The sequence below is a fragment of the Pungitius pungitius genome, chromosome 1 (assembly GCF_949316345.1).
Source record: "Pungitius pungitius chromosome 1, fPunPun2.1, whole genome shotgun sequence".
NCBI classification, from domain to species: Eukaryota; Metazoa; Chordata; class Actinopteri; order Perciformes; family Gasterosteidae; genus Pungitius; species Pungitius pungitius.
The window spans coordinates 18928741-18943451 of NC_084900.1; the positions used below are offsets into that span (position 1 = coordinate 18928741).

A 14711-nucleotide genomic window follows, 5' to 3' on the forward strand; every position below is an offset into this window, starting at 1 on the left:
GCTTGACTGAAAACATGGACGGACGAGCCGGCAAAAAAAACGACACTCCGCGGCTTTTTTTTTTTTGCCCATGCAAAGGTGACCCACCAGTTGAGAATCACTGCTTTAAAGGCATTAAGCCTGTGGTAGTCTGTTTCCAGTCAAAAGAGGGAGACCTTGAATAAAAGTTTTCAATAGGAAATCTTTGTTGGTATATTGATTCATTGTCATTGGCCTGCAATGCGTTATGGGATATGCTGGGCTGCAATGGATACAACTGATGTGTTCTTCAATCAGATCATCGGCGGTTGGACCCTCAGCTCCGTTAGTCGAATGTAAATGCGTCCTTGGGTCGTGCTGTGAAGGAATTGGCATGACTAATTAGATAATCCGGCCAGTGAGAACCTTGGAACCTTGCCCAATAGCTCCTAGATCAGTGTATGAATGGGTGAATGGTGAAGGGTTAAATCGCTTTGATTGGTCAGAAGACTGGAAAAGCGCTATCAAAGTACAAGTCCCTTTACCATCCATGTCTACAAAAACAGAATGCAGAACTTGCCATCTACGGGAATAACCATTTTCCTTCTAATGTTGCATGTCTTGTTAAGGTTTTGCTCTGCTCAGGTGTAGCTAAACTTCCAACATTAACATTACAGTTCTATTACTGTAGCAACTTAAAAAAGAGACAATTCTGGACATTGTGGGATTTATTTAGAACTTCCAAGCAAATATAAACGGTTATAAAACCATCATAGTTGAAAAATAAGTAAGGGATTCTTCACCGCCATCAAAAATAAATCAGTGATTAGTATTGGCGATTTAAAACTAGTCTTGCGGTTTGCTTTAACACGCTGTAAAATAGCTGCTAGTTATTGTTACCCATGTGGTCAACGAGCTCTTTCTTTAGAAGAGTACAAAACATACTGACAGGACCACTCGACAAATGGCTGTTACTATGGAAACAAAGAAAGTTACTGTATTTGATGGAACGAGACACAGGCTTCTCAGCTCTGAAACTAGCCATCAATGGCTAACATGTGGATGTTCCTTTCAGGCTTTGCTTTTGCCTGAGTCGTCTCCCTCTGCACTTCCCCCCTTGCCTCCAAATCGCTGGTTTAGTTCTGATGTCAACACGGAGCAGCACGATTTCTGTGAAAAACATGGAACGCGATAAAGTATAATAAATTAGCCATGCTTACAGCTTTATGAGGCTGCATGTGGACACAACAGTGCATTTATCTAACTTGCTGACAATTAGCAGGTGTAATGTTCTCCCAACATTTGATAAGTGCTAAACAAATATTGCATCTATTGCATATATGGTCATTAAGCAAAATATTTGCAAGATGAAATCTGAAAAGTCAGTGGAGCACCGCTGAGGACCTAGAATACAGGACCATAATACATCCAGCAATAGTTAGAAACGTCAGGTTGGTGGTGCTAGAAGGGGTCGACAAGATCACACTTAATGAAACTCCCCCCACCTTGCCATCCTTTGCTTGGTTGCGAGCTCCGGATAGGAGCTCCAGCAAGGCCAGCAGCAGCCCAACGCCAAGGCCCAGGCCCAGGAGCAGAAAGAGGCCCCGCAGATCGTGAGGCTGTAGGGCCTCGGAGGTCTTGGCCCTGCTGCCGGCTACGCAGCTGCTTGACCACCACTTCTGTCGCAGATGCGATAGCTCACCAGACTCACTGAGCTTGAGGATGGCGATGCTCAGGTTTTTGAGCAGCGGAGAGCCTGATGGATCAAAGAGAGGCTGATTAAGAATTGAGAATTACTTGAAAAGGAGCACTGGAAACCACGCAGTATCTGGTAGTCTAAGTTTGCGTGAAAACACAACATTTCTCAGTTTAACATGTTGTCTCACAATGTTTAAGGACTAAATGTCCACTCTCCATTACAGGTTCCTCATGTCCACTCGCACCTCCTCTCTCTATCTCGCTAGTGAACTGGCAGTGATGGAGGACCACACTAAACCACAGCTTTCAGATATGATCTCAAATGCTTGAATAATTATCAAAAAGCTAGACAAGGATGGGATGGGACGTCCCTGTGGGGATGGGCGGGACATAACCCCCTTGCTTCTACAGATCCAGTTTGATTAATGAATTCACTGATAAATAAAGCTGCTAAAGAGCACTCCACTAAAAAGATTAAGAGCGGTCCAATGGTCGTGTGTGAGCCAGATTGCTCACCCAGAGGTGCTGCAATGCTGTAGGCTCTCATGGTGATGGTCTCGTCGGAGCGGCTGAGCTGGCAGTGGCGAGCCACCGCCAAGTCCAAGGACGCGGCCTCGCCGATAAAGGCAAAGTTTCCCTCCTGGGTGAGGCGGATGCCTTCTTCCATGTTGGACACGGAGCTCTTCTTGCGCTCCATGTGCTCGTAGATGCGCCGGTACACCGGGTTTTTGGAATTCTGGGGAACGAAGCATTGCAACGAGTTACAACTCTGTTGTAACTGTTGATAAAACAAACAAGGACTACCTTTTCTCATCTACGTAATATATATCGAGAATCAATTAACTGAAATACTGCATTTCTTAATAATCGGGATGCTCTTATAAGTCTTCCCAGTTGATTCAGAATGCTGCAGCAGGTGTATTAACAATTTAAAGTACTTCTCCTCACCTACAAGGCACTTTCTGGTGAGGCACCATCTTATCTTAAAGAGCTTGTTACACCGTATCTGCGCTCCGTAGATGCTCGGCTACTTGTGGTTCCTAGAGTTTTAAAAAGTAGGATGGGGGCTAGAGCCTTCAGTTATCAAGCTCCTCTTTAGTGGAACCAGATTCCACTTTCAGTCCGGGGGGCAGACTCGGTCAGTTCATTTAAGATAAAGCTTAAAACGTTCCTCTTTGATATTGCTTATAGTTAGGGCTGACGCCGAACGAACACTTCCGCATACACGGCCCCCCAAAACTCGGGTTGTCTCGCGTAACTACAGCTGGTAACAGAGCATAACGTGAACACATGCAACATCTGCATAACTGATTAACTAATAACTTTAACTCAGCTCATTACAATACTTTAAAACGGACGTTGACATAATGTTGGCGAGGATTTCCATCGGAGTCTGAATCCGGGTTCAAAAATCCCGATTTTTGTAACCATGAACGAGCTGTCTCGTTGATGCGGTCAAATGGACTGCAGTGATTGGATGTCGTGCAGGCAGCGCCCTCTGCGTACAGGTGGCGCACATTTTTTTGACAGATGCAGATAAACAGAGCGGCGCGGTGGTGTGAAAATGTTATCCCCCAGTTTTCATGGGAAGTAGCAAGTCTTCTCGAGTCAAAAGGCTCGAGTCCAAGTCAAGTCACGAGTCATCGGTGTTCAAGTCCAAGTCGAGTTGCAAGTCTTTGTACGTTTTGTCGAGTCGAGTCTCAAGTCATCAAATTCATGACTCGAGTCTGACTCGAGTCCAAGTCACATGACTCGAGTCCACACCTCTGGGGCTGGCTCAGGTTAGCCTGGACCAGCCCTTAGTTAAGCTGCTCTAGGCTTAGACTGCCGGGGGACTTCTTAGGACACACCGAGCCCCTCTCTCTCCTTGCTCTCGCCTTCTATATGAATTCACCTCTCATTAATGCATATCACTAATTCAGCTTCTTCCCCAGTCTTCCTCGTCTTACATCTGATCCCTGGTCCAACCTCCTGCCATGGCCCTGCTGACACCTGCTGCTAACGCCATGACTTCGTCACATTACCATTATTGTCCTCATATTGCTGACTTTGCTTCTTTCCTGAAGTGCTTTCCTCCCTACAGGTGTCTATGGATAGTGGTTACATCTGCTAGTGTTGTCCCTGCAGTGGTCCTGACTTACACCTCGCTTACTACTCTCAATATTTTAATAATTTGTGTATTATGCATAGAATGTTTTCTAGATGTTCTATATCCCGTCCATCCCAGGAGAGGGATCCCCCCCCTCTGCGGTTCTCCCTAAGGTATTTTATTTATTTTTTTCTCCCTATTGAGGAGCTTTCTCCTTTATGATTGAGTTTTTTGTTTTTTGTGGATGTGTACAGACTGTACAGCCCTCCCAATTAAATAATTTAGTTGAAGTTACACTATTTTGAAAGTCAGATGTTAAAGAATCTATAAACTTATGTGCCTTAAAAAAAGCCATGGTGGATCCACCCTCCAAAGTGCCGTAGTCTATCGCGTCCTGGTTTGCAAGGTCCTCAAAGGTCTTGATGGAGACGTGTTTGTTGTTGGAATGCATGGAGTTGAGGTTGCCAAAGTAGCAGGCCAAAAGCACTATAGCAAACAGCCACCAGATGGAGCTGACTAGACGTCCAGACAGGCCTTTAGGGTGTGGACCAGCACCTGTGAAAGAGAAATAATTAAAGTGGACTTATTCCAACTACTAGTCCACCTTCACCTCTGGAGTGGGTGGTTTGAGATCGCCAATTAAGTGACAGGATTTAACCCGCTCCTTTAAAAGCTTAAATGTGGAGGCCATAAGGCACAACAAAAGGTTAGCGGCATAAGTCTCGGTAGTGGTGTGTGCCTCTAACGGCAGCTGCGCTACCTTGCAGGGTGAGAGCTCCTGTGATGTACCAAAAGCTGTGCAGCAATGTGAAGTTATGCTCCTCCGTGTCCGGCTCGGCCCACTCCGCAGGACTAATCCTGCAGGAAGAGACGCAGCACAATGAGACGGGTGGGTCTGATTTAGAGCTGCAGTGTCCGTGGAGATTCTGACAGGATGATTGAACACTTTGTAGCGGGGTAGAGAGGTCTGCACCAAGCACAAGTGTGCAGGTTCTATCCCTGGACCTTCCAGTCTACATCTATTATCATTTAATGAATTAGGAGCCTCTCTATCAAGTCAATGTGTTGTATGATATTCATTTTCTTTTTTTTGTCCACATCACAAATGTGATGACGATTCCTCTTGGTGTTTGCGGCTTTTCTTCACCGCTCTAACGCTCATACACACCATTGAGTGGTTAAATGGAACAGGGATTGTTTTGTGGTTCTTTGTGGATTCAACCATAAAACATATTCAAACATTTCTACATACTTTTGGGTCTCCAAACTACTTGTAAAGTATGCCTTTAACTGGCCTACACTGAATGCATCAAGTGGCCACACTTTAACATAATGACAAATACCAAGGAACAAATATTGTATCCTTACCTTTAATTGTTGCAATGTAATTACCGAGGCTTTGTAGCGGTACTCAGCCCTGTCTCTATCGTGCACTGTAGCAGACCTATGCTTAGAAAAGCTTTTTTTACGGAGACTCTCACCTGCCCACCAGGAACATGCAGAGACCCGTCAGCAGGAAGGCGATGAGGAGACCGGCCCACATGTCGGTGGAGAAGGGAGACAGCAGACTCAAGCTGCTTTCTGGGGAGGCCAGGTCTCTGCGCAGGATGAAGCTGAGTCCCGTCTGCATGAAGGGGGTGCTCATGTCCACGGCCATCTCTCTGGCCGCAGTGAGCGTTAGCGGCGCAACCGCCAGGTCCGCCTCCTGGGGCAGGGCCACAAACACGCATCAGACTCATTCTCACTCACTCAATGGGTCCATATCAGTCATGTTACGACTAATGTATGTCGTAACAGGACCCACCTTCAAACAATATACTTAAAAACTAAGTAAAATACACAATACAAAAATAAGAACTTATTAAACTTCAACTATTTGTTGAAATGTTACATTAGTCCTTTTGAAGAGTTTTTGAACGGCTCACATTAACAACCCAAGTTTAGAAATTGTAAATCATATTCATGTTTTCTCTATCGATATATTTTATTCTGTGAATATATATATACATATATAATATTTACAGACCCTTTGTCAGATCAAAGCTCCTGCCATTTGGATTTAATTAAATTCATCTTGTACAGCCCAAAATCAGAAATGAGCCTCACAACCCTTTCCTGTCTTTATCCATCCCCAAACGGACCTCACGGATCTTTTGCACTTGTTATCTCATTTAGAGGGGCGCCACTTTTACCCGTCTGATGATTTCCCCCATCATGCCGTTCCAGGTGCCGCTGGGATCCTTGACGCCGTAACGGTTGTCCTTCACCAGGCTCACTTTGTACTTGAAGCCCAGCTCTTTGGAGAGCTCAGAGATGAGATCCATGCAGTAGCCCTCCAGCTCGACGCCGCGGCTCATGGTGTAGGGCTCCTCCTGAGGAGAGCACAGCGATACTGATACAGGGGGGGGGGCATGGTTTTCTTTTCTTCAAAGAGTTCTAATTGCTGAATCTGGGTTAAAACGTGCTGTTTTTTTTAAAATTCATTTCTGATCGTGGAGTCATTCTGTAATTTCACATAATTATTTCACATAATTATAAAATGATGTTTTATAAATGAAAACAATCCAACTAGTTTCAGCCACAAAGCTTAAATCTGAGAACTTTAAATACTTCATTTAAGTTAAGTTAAAACATAATTACAATTGTAGGCATCGTATAACATGGCAACCAACTCTTCCTTCTAGACATGGAATTAGGAAAGAATTGTAAATAGAAAGAAATCCAAAAGTTGACTCTTCTTTACTATACGCGATATTTCCCATATACATACATATTTCAGATTAAATATTTCACTCACCAGGATCCTTTTTAATTGAAAACAAATCTTATTCATGTAATGTGATTTTCTTGAAACAAATGTTAAAGATATTCATTCCTAATTCAAATCACCTTCTAGTTTCTTAAATTTGGTATTTTCCTAGTTTTAAGATCCACCCCATTATCACAGCAACAACTTAAATGACATAATCACTTTTAATGTGTAGGTTGAATGGGTCACAGCTTGTTCTGGTGTCGAGAGAGAATACCTTTATGGTGGTGATGGATAACTCCTTGGCATCTAAAATGAAGATAAGGGGGGGAGGGGGACAATACAATAAATCTCTTGATTCCTGAATGGAGCATGAATGGCAGCACACATATGAGAGGAACGTACAGAACATTACCCAACTGAAGCCCATTGTTGCTTTGAGTCCCCTTCATGTAATCCTCTCATATGACTGAGCTTCACCCCCCTCGTAATCAAAGCAGGAGTTCAACCCCTACTCAATGATCGAGTATTACCCATGACACCCAGAGCGGTGTTCTTTCTGCTGTAACTGTGACCAAGGCTATTCACACTAACATGCCCGCCCGGGCTTTGTCACAGAAAAGGGGAGGGGGGGGGGGGGTTCAGCGGAGGAGCCAGGGGTGCAAGTTCCTCATAAATACATGCGATCACAAAAGCAGATTGGCTGGGTCGCACAAAGCCAATGACACTCCATCAGCCTCCTCTTGAGAAGACGACAGGATCGACGATCTGCGGAGATGCCTGTCACTTCATGAGTCCTCCACCCCCCCAGCCTCCCCCACCGACTTGGTTAATTGATTCATCACACTGCATTCCGCGTCTCAGCGAGGCGGTAGCCCCTCCACTGGTGAGAAACGGGGACGCCACAGTGACCCACGGCTTTGATGGGGCTCCCAGTGGACCAGCCGGGCTGAGAGCTAAATGTGAGGAATCATTTGGGAGCAGTCTCTGAGGTCAGCCAGAACCCACTGGGCTTTCACCCTACAAACACTAGACTGGGGCTGTGGGCAAGAGAGGGTTTCTTTGGCTGAATACAGAAACCTTCCTGGAGTACAAAGCAGCTATGAGCTGAATTGACTCATGCAAAAGATTCTTTGGTCAAGTATTACCTGATAAAACATAGATCTACAGGCTTTACATTGTACAATTGTTGCAACCAAAGTGTGAAGAAACAGGCCAGACTTGCTTGTATGACAAAAAAATAAAATAAAAACAGTGTTTTTAGAAAGAGTAAAAAATCCCAGAAGCCTTCTTTCAGAAACAACAATATAATAAAACTTTATCCAGACAATTTGGACCCAACTCTGTAAAGCAGCTACAATGTTATTAAATTATATTAACATAATAATGTTCAGAAGAAAGTTTGTAATTTAGAAAAGGAAAAAATATATGCCGTCATTATTGTCCATACAGATGTTTCCATAGAAAGGTGAGGCATAAGTCTTACCTGCAGTGACTTTCCAAGCTGTCAAGGCTGCCACACAGAAGACCAAAGCGACGCAGTCCCTCATGTTTCCACCCCTGTGAAAATTACACGGATCCTTGATACATGATTATCGCAATTTCAGAGGTCGTCCCCCTAGAATATGCTTGATTGCACATTAAATACATACATTAATATATATAAAATGCCAGGATTAGATCCTTTGTTATCAAAAAGGAGTTCCCTTACCTCCGTTACTTCAGCTGGGATGTGAATTAAAACCTTTGTGTGAGGAGACTGAAGAAATTCAAGTGTTGCACGCTGGATCAGGAAAGGGGTTGTGTGCAGAGGATTGTCGTGAGGGTTTATATGGCGGAGCATAAGGAGGGAGGAGATAAGGAGGCAGAGAGGAGAAACTCTGTAATGTTGGCCACGGGTTGATGCAGTTATGAGATTACTGGAGCAGGTTGTTTGTTCTACACTTACATCGCATTTACCACCCCTTTAATGTTTTCCTCTGCTTTTTTGACAAGAATTTTAAAGGTAAAAAATGTCTACAAACCGAGGTGAATGAATTAAAAATGTGAGTGTAAAACGTTTTAGCAAAAGTATTCACCCTCAAATTAGTGGATAATGTCCTTGTGAGAAATCAAAAATATATCAAGCATTACATATTTACTACAGACTGACATCCTAAAGCATGACCTCAATCCCAAATCAAACATGAGCCATATGTACACACAGCAGTCATTGCACAATTCAGCTAAAAGGGACCAAGTGTTCCTTCTCCTTGAGAGGTGCAAGAATGTCTGACAAAGCTTCTTGATAAAAAGCAGATGTTGAAGGAATGCACACTGACCGTATTGTAACTGTACTAGACACTGAATAAACACCATCTGCTGCAGGGTTTGGAGGTTTTCAGTTGAGAGGCTGAGCTGTGCAAAATTGTCCAGAGAAATAGAAGTAATATAATACGAGCGGTTTTCTTGGAATCCTAATGAAGCTGTATACCGTATATTGTTCTGGAGGGGCCAAGTCAAAGCCCCCATTTTATTCCACTGGAGAATTTGATCAGTGTTCAGGCCCGATCCCAGAGCGCCCCAACAAAGATTGAGTTGTTTTTCATGGAGAGAGAAAAATGCGGGATCCTGGTTGAGACTGACTGCAGCCAAAGGTGCATCTTCTACACACTGACTTGTATTCTTCAATATGCTTTTATTTTTTAGGCGTTAGAGTGCTATAGTGCACTAGCACTTTATCGCCTAGAGTGGCGTTAGAGTGCTAGTTAGCAGGTTTCTGTATGCTCTAAGAGTTCATCATTGTACTGTACTCCAATTGTAGGGGGATTTTACCTTCTCCCTTTTGACGTGAATAGAATCCATAATAGATTTTGACATGTGACATTTTGTGAAAGTTTTGTTGTATGGCTAGCCGTTCTGCACCTGGTGCCTGAGAGCAATGGCGATTCTGGGGGGTGGCCTGGGGTGGCCGTGGCCACCCCTGAAAGCTCATTGGCCACCCCTGTGGCCACCCCAGATCTGATAGGTAGTTGGTCAAGTTCGTCAACACAAGAAACAAGAGAAATGCTGTCAATCAATGATGACAGCTGAACAACTGATTTAGGGCCATTTACATTTTTTACTAACACAGTAATGGTCGTACTGAGGCTGTGAGAGCCGATTTCTGTTCAGCGGACGTTTGGCCATGCAGGTCATGTGACCCATGAGATTAGCGCGCTGCATCTGCCGAGAAACAAGAGGACGGTCACAGATACAACAACGATAAAAACGCCAGAATCTGTCGATTGAGAGGTTTGGTAATTTAATGTTTAGTTATATCGTTGTTCCCTCTGAATGTGTAGGAAAACTTTATCTAGCACTAAGTAGCAGCTAAAAGTCTAACTACACTAGCTGGCTAGCTTAGCAGCCTGCAAACCAGTTTAAGGTTGAACATTAGCATTTTATTTTTTTTAATTATTAGGATACCGCCATGAAATGTGAAACACTATTTTCTGGACTGAAGACTGAGGGTGTTTGTTTGCAGATGTGTGTTCAATAGAGCTAACAGCAGAGGTGGAAAGAGTAACAACATTTTGTACTCAAGTAAAAGTACAAGTAAAGTTACCAGTCTAAAAATGTAAAAGTAAAAGTTAAAAAAAAAAAGTAAAAAGTAGCTCATTGAAAATCTACTCAAAAATAATCAAACGGTGACGGTCCGACCGACGGTTCGCTGACGTCGGGACGTATGCACTCCAGTGGCGGACCATTTACTCTGCGATCTCCTTAAACTGTCTCTGCTCTGCTCACTGAAGCAAAACAATACGTGGACAATAAATATCAGAGCCAAGAGCAGCAAGTGTAGTCAACTACTGCTGCTAACACATCCCGTCAGACCAGGATTATTTATGTATATCCGTTATATCCGTTACTTTTCTCCTCTTGTTACCCTGGTAACGGCTGTCAGTACAGACGGTTGCGTCGATTCTTAAATCTTAGATTCTGTGAAAATCTTCGTACTTGCGGTTTAGCGGCCACGCTTCGTATTTTCATTAGATTTCAGCTCGGTTTGCGTCTGTTTTGTCCGTCTCCATCATTCTTGTTTAGCGCGTTCATTCTCCCGCTCATCACTTAATCAGTGCAGTGACTTCCTTTGCATTTTTTTTTCTTTGCATTTTTTTTACTCAGTAACTGATAGGATTTAAAATGTAGCGAAGTACAATACTTCAAACCAAAAATACTTAAGTAAAAGTAAAATTACAGATTTTAAAAAATACTTTAAAAAGTAGAAGTACACAAAAAAACTACTCAATTACAGTAACGCGAGTAAATGTAATTCGTTACTTTCCACCTCTGGCTAACAGTGTCTGAAATATAGTGTGACAGTCTAGATTTAAGTAGCTATAACACAAGAACAAACTGTAACTTATTTATTTGCTCTGTGATTTAAGGGCTGGTTAAAGACTTTTTGCTCTTGGAGATAAAGGACTTTTTGTTTGTATCAATTAGCTCATCTTCACAGTTCACATATTTTTAGACGTTTAAATAGGCAGAGGCAGAGCAAATTGCATTCAAATTCCTGACTTGGTAGGTCTGTCATAACCTCTACATTGGGTCAGCGCAAATGTAACGATGGTGACAAGGATTCCTTTAGGAGGACAATCTTCTACCCCATTGTGGACACCATACTTTGAGAGTTAGACAGGCGCTGCTCCAAAAACAATTGTGAAATAATGAGAGAAATACAAGCTTTGGATCCCAAAAGCAGATGTTTCCGTCAAGAGGAAGTAGTCTTTTGCCTGGGAGAAATTTATGAAAGTGACTCTGAAGAACTCAGTCATGAATTCCACCAGGCAAGGAGGCTTTTGCAAAGGAAACCGCAAAGTGGAATGCCGAACTTGTCGGGTATTGTTGAACTTGCAGTGTTCCTTGAACCTCATAAGAATGTTTTTCACACATTTTCGTCTGTGCAAGATAGCCATTGCCCTCCCGGTAAGCAGTGCCGCATGTGAGCGCAGCTTCTCAGCTTTTAAACTCATCAAGACCCATTTGCGCACAACAATGACAGATGACAGACTGAGCAACCTGGGTGTTCTCAGAATTGAGGCTAGAAGAGCAAAGTCTCTTGACATGGACAAATTTATTTTTAAACTTTTTGCTACCAATCACCAAAACAGGAGAATTCATCTGATGTAAGCTGGATGAACCCTGAATTTGTCTAATGGTCTTGTTTTTGTGTTGTTAAGGTTTGCTTGGTTTATGTTACAACTGTTTATGTACAATTTTCACAAGTTACATTATGAAGAAGCACCTTAACCCTTAAGTTATATTTGGTCTGGTGGCATTGCATTGGACTTTAAGTCTTGTCTTGTGGTCTTGGCCCTATGTGAAAGCATTTTGTAGCAGCAGAATGAGCAAAAGCAAGAACTAGCTACCTCTATTGCACTTTGTTACTATTATTAGAATCCTCTATTGTTCATGAGAGTTTAAAGGTTTACATAACATTACTTCATAGTATATACTTTGGAGTTAAGATTTGTTTGGTTTTTGTTACAATTGTTTATGTATATGTAACGGGTTGTATATAGGTTCTGTTAAATTGCTGCTTAAATGGGGACAGCGCTGTCTACCATGGCCACCCCACACCAGCTTTATGTCCCATCTTGGCCACCCCAGTAAAAATGTTCTGGATACGCCACTGCCTGAGAGACTAACGAGCAGGGGGTGTGGTCAGCACAGCTGAAGCCAATCATCATCAACTGTGCAAAAAGCAGGGACTACGTGAAGCCTCAGCGTCAGCTTTGACTCTTTGGTTGGAGTGATAACACTACTGTATGCGTGTACTTCTTGTGCCTGTCCGTATATCTACATGTAGATACTAGAGGGCCCACAAACCTTAACGCAACTTTCTTCTAGATTTCATTTTTTTGACAGTTTGACAATTGAATAATTCGTATACCACTGAGAATTTTGCACAAATATCTAAAATGATTAATCTAAGGATGCAAATGTAGCATGACTTGGTGGAGACATTCTATCGTCTGAGCTGAAACTACGGTGGCCGAGAAGGTTCAGACAAATACAAAAGCAACAACACAACCGCAAACGCCACAACACAACACGAACGCCACAACACAAAATACAAAAGCCACATCACAACCGCAAATGCCACAACACGAAAATACAAAAGCCACATCACAACCGCAAATGCCACAACACAACACGAACGCCGCAACGCGAAAATACAAAAGCCACATCACAACCGCAAATGCCACAACACAACACGAACGCCGCAACGCAACACGAACGCCGCAACGCAACACGAAAGCAAAAACGGAAGTAGCTGCCCACGGGAGCGAGCGTATTTTGGAGGAACGCCCACGGGAGCGAGTGTATTTTGGAGGAACGGAGGATGCCAGATCGTTTAAGAAGTAAGTGAAACATGATTCTTTGCGGCTACAGTTAAAGTTTAACAAACGTTAGCTAAAAGATGCGTGGCGCCATTTAGCTAACGTTAGTTTGTTAGTTAAATAGCCGCAAGGAATCATGTTTCACTTACTTCTTAAACGATCTGGCATCCTCCAGCTCCGTTGTTACGTGCCTACTGGTTTTTGAACCTACTGGTTTGGCTACGCGTTTAGATGTTATTAAGAGAGTAATCCTACTTGGGCAATGTGCTAGAAAACCTGACAGATTTCACGCTACGCCACCAAAAACCGGTTGTCTTGGCTCACCCTGAACCAAAAGATGTTCTTGCCACTGACGATTTGCAATTTCATGATAAGTAGTGATATCAGCACAACAAACACGCACGCGTAGCCAAACCAGTAGGTTCAAAAACCAGTCGGCACGTAACACCGTTGGTCAAAAATACGCTCGCTCCCGTGGGCAGTTTCTTAGCTACTTCCGTTTTCGCTTTCGTGTTGTGTTGCGGCGTTCGTGTTGTGTTGTGGCATTTGCGGGTGTGTTGTGGCTTTTGTATTTTGTGTTGTGGCGTTCGTGTTGTGTTGTGGCATTTGCGATTGTGTTGTGGCATTTGTATTTTGTGTTGTGGCGTTCGTGTTGTGTTGTGGCATTTGCGGGTGTGTTGTGGCTTTTGTATTTTGTGTTGTGGCGTTCGTGTTGTGTTGTGGCATTTGCGATTGTGTTGTGGCTTTTGTATTTTGTGTTGTGGCGTTCGTGTTGTGTTGTGGCATTTGCGGGTGTGTTGTGGCTTTTGTATTTGTCTAAACCTTCTCGGCCACCGTATGAAACTGTATAGACCACAAGAAGCTGTTGTTACTTTTACAGAGATTCTCACTGTTTGTGTATTACAGGAAAGATAAGTGTTCCCTAAGGTTTGTCAGGAGGGAGAAGGAATGTGCTCCAAAACCAAATGTCTTCCTGTAACTCCCTTGGACCTAGAATCCACGCATCAACTACACTCACCCGCCACTTTATTAGGTACCCCATGCTAGTAACGGGTTGGACCCCCTTTTGCCTTCAGAACTGCCTCAATTCTTCGTGGCATAGATTCAACAAGGTGCTGGAAGCATTCCTCAGGGAGTTTGGTCCATATTGACATGATGGCATCACACAGTTGCCGCAGATTTGTCGGCTGCACATCCATGATGCGAATCTCCCGTTCCACCACATCCCAAAGATGCTCTATTGGAATGAGATCTGGTGATTGTGGAGGGCATTTGAGTACAGCGAACTCATTGTCATGTTCAAGAAACCAGTCTGAGATGATTCCAGCTTTATGACATGGCACTTTATCCTGCTGAAAGTAGCCATCAGAAGTTGGGTACATTGTGGTCATAAAGGGATGGACATGGTCAGCAACAATACTCAGGTAGGCTGTGGCGTTGCAATGATGCTCAATTGGTACCAAGGGGCCCAAAGAGTGCCAAGAAAATATTCCCCACACCATGACACCACCACCACCAGCCTGAACCGTTGATACAAGGCAGGATGGATCCATGCTTTCATGTTGTAGACGCCAAATTCTGACCCTACCATCCGAATGTCGCAGCAGAAATCGAGACTCATCAGACCAGGCAACGTTTTTCCAATCTTCTATTGTCCAATTTCGATGAGCTTGTGCAAATTGTAGCCTCAGTTACCTGTTCTTAGCTGAAAGGAGTGGCACCCGGTGTGGTCTTCTGCTGCTGTAGCCCATCTGCCTCAAAGTTCGACGTACTGTGCGTTCAGAGATGCTCTTATGCCCACCTTGGTTGTAACGGGTGGTTATTGGAGTCACTGTTGCCCTTCTATCAG

At 43.5% G+C, this 14711-nt stretch overlaps 1 protein-coding gene across 1 annotated transcript; it reads right to left on the reverse strand.

Moving 5' to 3' along the window:
- Positions 1-668: 668 nt before the first annotated feature.
- On the reverse strand, positions 669-8332 carry LOC119222614 (glutamate receptor U1). Its single transcript, XM_037479386.2, has 10 exons — positions 8206-8332; positions 7981-8054; positions 6772-6803; positions 5938-6117; positions 5227-5450; positions 4506-4603; positions 4086-4300; positions 2173-2392; positions 1464-1714; positions 669-1128 (listed from the first exon to the last, which is right to left on the reverse strand). The coding sequence occupies exons 2-10, from the start codon at positions 8042-8044 to the stop codon at positions 1030-1032; spliced, it is 1383 nt and encodes a 460-aa protein (XP_037335283.2). The 5' UTR covers positions 8045-8054; positions 8206-8332; the 3' UTR covers positions 669-1029.
- Between the last annotated feature and the right edge of the window lie 6379 nt (positions 8333-14711).

Excerpts from the sequence above, each read along its gene's own strand:
- LOC119222614 (XM_037479386.2), bottom strand. The coding sequence starts at position 8,044 with ATGAGGGACTGCGTCGCTTTGGTCTTCTGTGTGGCAGCCTTGACAGCT. Across the intron at positions 6,804-7,980 it reads AGCTTGGAAAGTCACTGCAG|ATGCCAAGGAGTTATCCATC; the intron begins GTAAGACTTATG and ends TCTTCATTTTAG. Across the intron at positions 1,715-2,172 it reads CAGCATTGCAGCACCTCTGG|GCTCTCCGCTGCTCAAAAAC; the intron begins GTGAGCAATCTG and ends TTGATCCATCAG.